Source organism: Austrofundulus limnaeus, unplaced genomic scaffold, assembly GCF_001266775.1.
Source record: "Austrofundulus limnaeus strain Quisiro unplaced genomic scaffold, Austrofundulus_limnaeus-1.0 Scaffold185, whole genome shotgun sequence".
Lineage (NCBI taxonomy): Eukaryota > Metazoa > Chordata > Actinopteri > Cyprinodontiformes > Rivulidae > Austrofundulus > Austrofundulus limnaeus.
The window spans coordinates 158866-162691 of NW_013952587.1; the positions used below are offsets into that span (position 1 = coordinate 158866).

The window sequence follows — 3826 nt, forward strand, 5'->3', positions numbered from 1 at the left end:
ATATATTATATTTTGGAAATAAAACCTATATTATTATTGAATGTGTTCCATAGACTGTGTTCAGTCATTTACTGACGAAGCTAAGGCCAGGTTGTTTTCCTGGTGTACAGACTGACCTGTATTCAATAAATGACTTCCTTTGCAGAGTTTTCTGTTTTGTTTTAGTCGATGATGTCGATTGGGGATTGGCCAATCACAGAAAAGTAGGTTACGCTCGCACATGCGCAGAAGCGGTCGAGTAATTTGTTGATATCCTGCTTAGTAGTATTTATTTAGACCATAGTTTTCCATAGCCAGGGTTATCCACAGCGCGGGAGTTTTTTTTTACATTGTGCAGAAGAAATAAATTACCAGTTTTCTATATGAGGGGCTGATGGAGGACACTCGGGATTTGGTGAGAGAGTTTGAAACATTTTGGGGCCTCCGTGTTCTCAGGAAGAAGCTAGCGCTTTCCCTTTGTTGTTATTTTGTTTATGGTAGCTAGCTGGTGCTTCACTCAGCTCTTATTATTCAGAAAGCTCCCCTAATAGTCTACTCGTAAATACAGAAAAATATATATAATGTCTCTAATTTAACACAAATTAATGCAGGTTTGTTACACAGGTGAAAAACGGAATGAGAGTTAATGAATTACAACTGTAAAAGCGGGTTTCCGCTAGCTAATTGTGCTAGCGCTACTTAGCGCAACAAGCCCCGATAAACTATGTGTAAGAAGTCCGTTCTTACTTTTTAATGCGCATTTTGTTGTAAATTAAAAAAAAAAATGGTTTGAGATTAATTTACACGTATTTTTCCCCTCATATTTTTTTATTTCCCTCGGCTTGTTTAAAAATCCCCAGTAATGAACTGAGGAGGAAGTAAATAAACATTAAACGGTGTTCCGGTTCCAGGAGAGGCAGTTTGAAATGACTGGGCCACGGTTTCAGCTGAACACAACCATTTATAATCTTTATTATTATGTGTAACTACATCACTGAACTTTATGAAATAAACACTTGTGGCTTAAAGCAAAAATAAATATTTGACTTAAAAGAATACAGAAATTGTAATGGAACTAAAACTTTTATGTTTAAGCAAGTAATTCATGACAACCTTTAATGACCTAGGTTTTTATTCCATGCTGTTCATCTGCAGGTAAAATGATTAACAGTCGTTCTTAGATATCACTTGTGTTTATCTTTGCGTTTTCCATTGACCTTGTTTCAAATCTTGCTAAGATGACATAATGGTGTTTATTAATATGAGGCCTTTCGAGACACAGTGTTCAACAGTAGTGTGGAGAGACAGTGACAGAGAGAAGCCGAGGCACAGAGACAGGCCAGGTTGTTCTCTGTGTTTCCTGTTGTTGCAGTAAAACAGCTGATCATCTCACGGAGTACCTTCATTCTTGGACCACGTATTTCTGTCTTTGATAAATAAATATTGCCATAACAGAAATGAAACTTCCTTCCTGAAATGTGCTTCACTTTGCAAACTTTACTCTTTATTCCTGCAAACTATGTTTGCATTTCAAAGTAAGTACACAAATGCACGATATTAACTTGACAAATTCGTTTTGCGCCTAAACTAAAAACAAGAATTTTATTGATTTTTTTAGATGCAGAACTTCACTTTACTTTAAAATAATAGCATAACTAGATAAAAGTCACAATATTACCTGTGAGAAATGATACATATTCTTTCAGCCACAATCTTTATCTCTTGTAGCTTTAATGAAAAATAACACAAATAATGGTAGTATTTAATCATAATCAGATGTATGCACAAACATTTGATAATAAAGACTGTCTGTGAGCATCTGACCTGCAGATTAAATGAGGAAAGAGCTGTCCTGACCTGAAGCAGCTGGTTGATTTTCACAGATGTTTAGTTTAGTTTAGTTTATTAAGGATCCCCATTAGTTATTACTTCAGCAATAACTCTTCTTCCTGGGTTCCACATGAAACATTAACAATAACATCACAACATCATCACAATAAATGACATGAAAATAAACTTGGTAATACAATCATACAAATATTAATTCATAAAACAACAACAAAAAAAACAATGCAATCAAATATACAAATATTAGTACAAAAGCAAATGCAAGACAAGCATATATCTAATATACATTTAATATTATACTAAGATTTTCTACTGGAGAATAGCCACTTTCAGCTGTTTTTTTTTTTTTTAAGTAAGATGTGTACTTTGTTCTTTTGGATGTTTATTATAACCTTCAGATTCTTAAGATCCAAATAAACCAAAATAAATATACACTCATCTTTGAAATGTAGGTTTAAATAATATATAACTGATCAATTGTAAATTACTTTGATTGTAGTTTTGTTGCTGTTTGTATAGGTAGTTTTTATGACAGAGGACAGCGAGGGTTTTGAATACAGAATTAATTCATTTACTTTGTGTTTGTTGTTTGCACACGTGAAGGCTGAACGCTCCCAACGTTCAGATCGGAAGCGGCGAGACTCGTTTGGGATGTATGATGGCTACGACAGCTGCAGCGAGGAGTCCACCAGCAGCTCCAGCTCAGAGGACAGCGAAGATGAGGTGGTGCCCTCCATCCCTGCCAGCCTGCCTATCATCAAGAACAACGGCCAGGTCTACACCTACCCAGATGGCAAGGCTGGAATGGGTCAGTACATGGAAGTATCTTTACTGCGTCTTTTATAAAGTTTTCTCAAAAGAGTAAAACTCACCCTTTGATGGTGTTGATCCAGAAATACACACAGTAACACATTCACAGGACAAAACTTTAACAGCTGATTGATCTGTTTATAGTAAAATGCCTCTGCAAATTGATCACATTCTCTTAATTTTCATAAAATAAAGAAAATCAGAAACAAAAAAAATCAGTTGTTACTTTTATTTCTGGTTTTGATGCTCTTCAGACAACTGGAATTTTAAAACAAAAATTGACTCTTTATTAATCACCAGTCAGCTCTAAATGTCATAAAGCCATCACCAGGTCAGTGTCATTTATAGACTGTACTCCACTTCATTAAATTATAAATTGGAGGGTAAAAAATGGTCCTGTGGTTGGTGTACTGTGGATGAAAATGGGCAACAAAATAATTAGCATGTCCTTAAATCAAGATATAGTCATAGGTACACTCCTAGGATTTTATTTCCTGCCTTCTCCTATTCTAGTCTGTCTTCTGGAGTACACTGAAACTGTCCAGTTTGATCCCACTGGGGCATTTTAAACACATTTTAAAGAAAAAGGAGAATTGTCATTTTAAACTTGTTCCTGTTTTTTACGTTTGGATTTGTTTAACTTTGCTCTCTCTTAAATGTCAACATAATGTTGTATGTTTTTTTGTGTGTAACTGATGTGTGTGTTACAGGTTTCTCTTGTAAATGGGATTGTAAATGGGATTATCTGTCTAAATAAACGTAATTAAATAAGATTCATTACCCCTAATTTACACTACATGCGTTCCGTCTCCGCTCCGGTCTGACCTCTGCTGCAAATACGCACCCATTATAATGTGGGTTTTCTCCGGGTACTCTGGTTTCCCCCACCCCCAAAAAACATGTACAATAGGTTGCCTTCAGGCCCAGGCCACCCTTGAAAAAGAGACCTGAGATCTCAATGGGACTTGCCTGGTTAAATAATGGTAAATAAATAAAATATATACTGCCTAATCTCTTTTTAAAATATTTATTGCAATTTCATTGGTAGTGTGGGACTATCTCAACTACTTTGCCCCCCACCTTCATTGCAAAAAGAGTTGGGGCACCCCTAGCTGTTGTTGTGGGGCTCAGAGCAAGGGGTTGATATAGAACATGACTTTTTTTCCTTGTAACATGAAGGAATTTTGTC

At 35.8% G+C, this 3826-nt stretch overlaps 1 protein-coding gene across 2 annotated transcripts in view; it reads left to right on the forward strand.

The window, feature by feature from the left end:
• Nucleotides 1–199: 199 nt before the first annotated feature.
• The window catches only part of mbtd1 (mbt domain containing 1), a 28289-nt gene continuing 24662 nt past the window's right edge, over nucleotides 200–3826 (forward strand). The window contains exons 1-2 of one of the 2 annotated variants that reach the window (XM_014018189.1): nucleotides 200–394; nucleotides 2431–2635. In XM_014018189.1, the coding sequence (XP_013873643.1) occupies nucleotides 374–394; nucleotides 2431–2635 (226 nt within the window). In that variant the 5' untranslated portion in view covers nucleotides 200–373. The remainder of the gene's footprint in view (nucleotides 395–2430; nucleotides 2636–3826) is intronic. The other variant, XM_014018190.1, reaches the window with a different exon arrangement.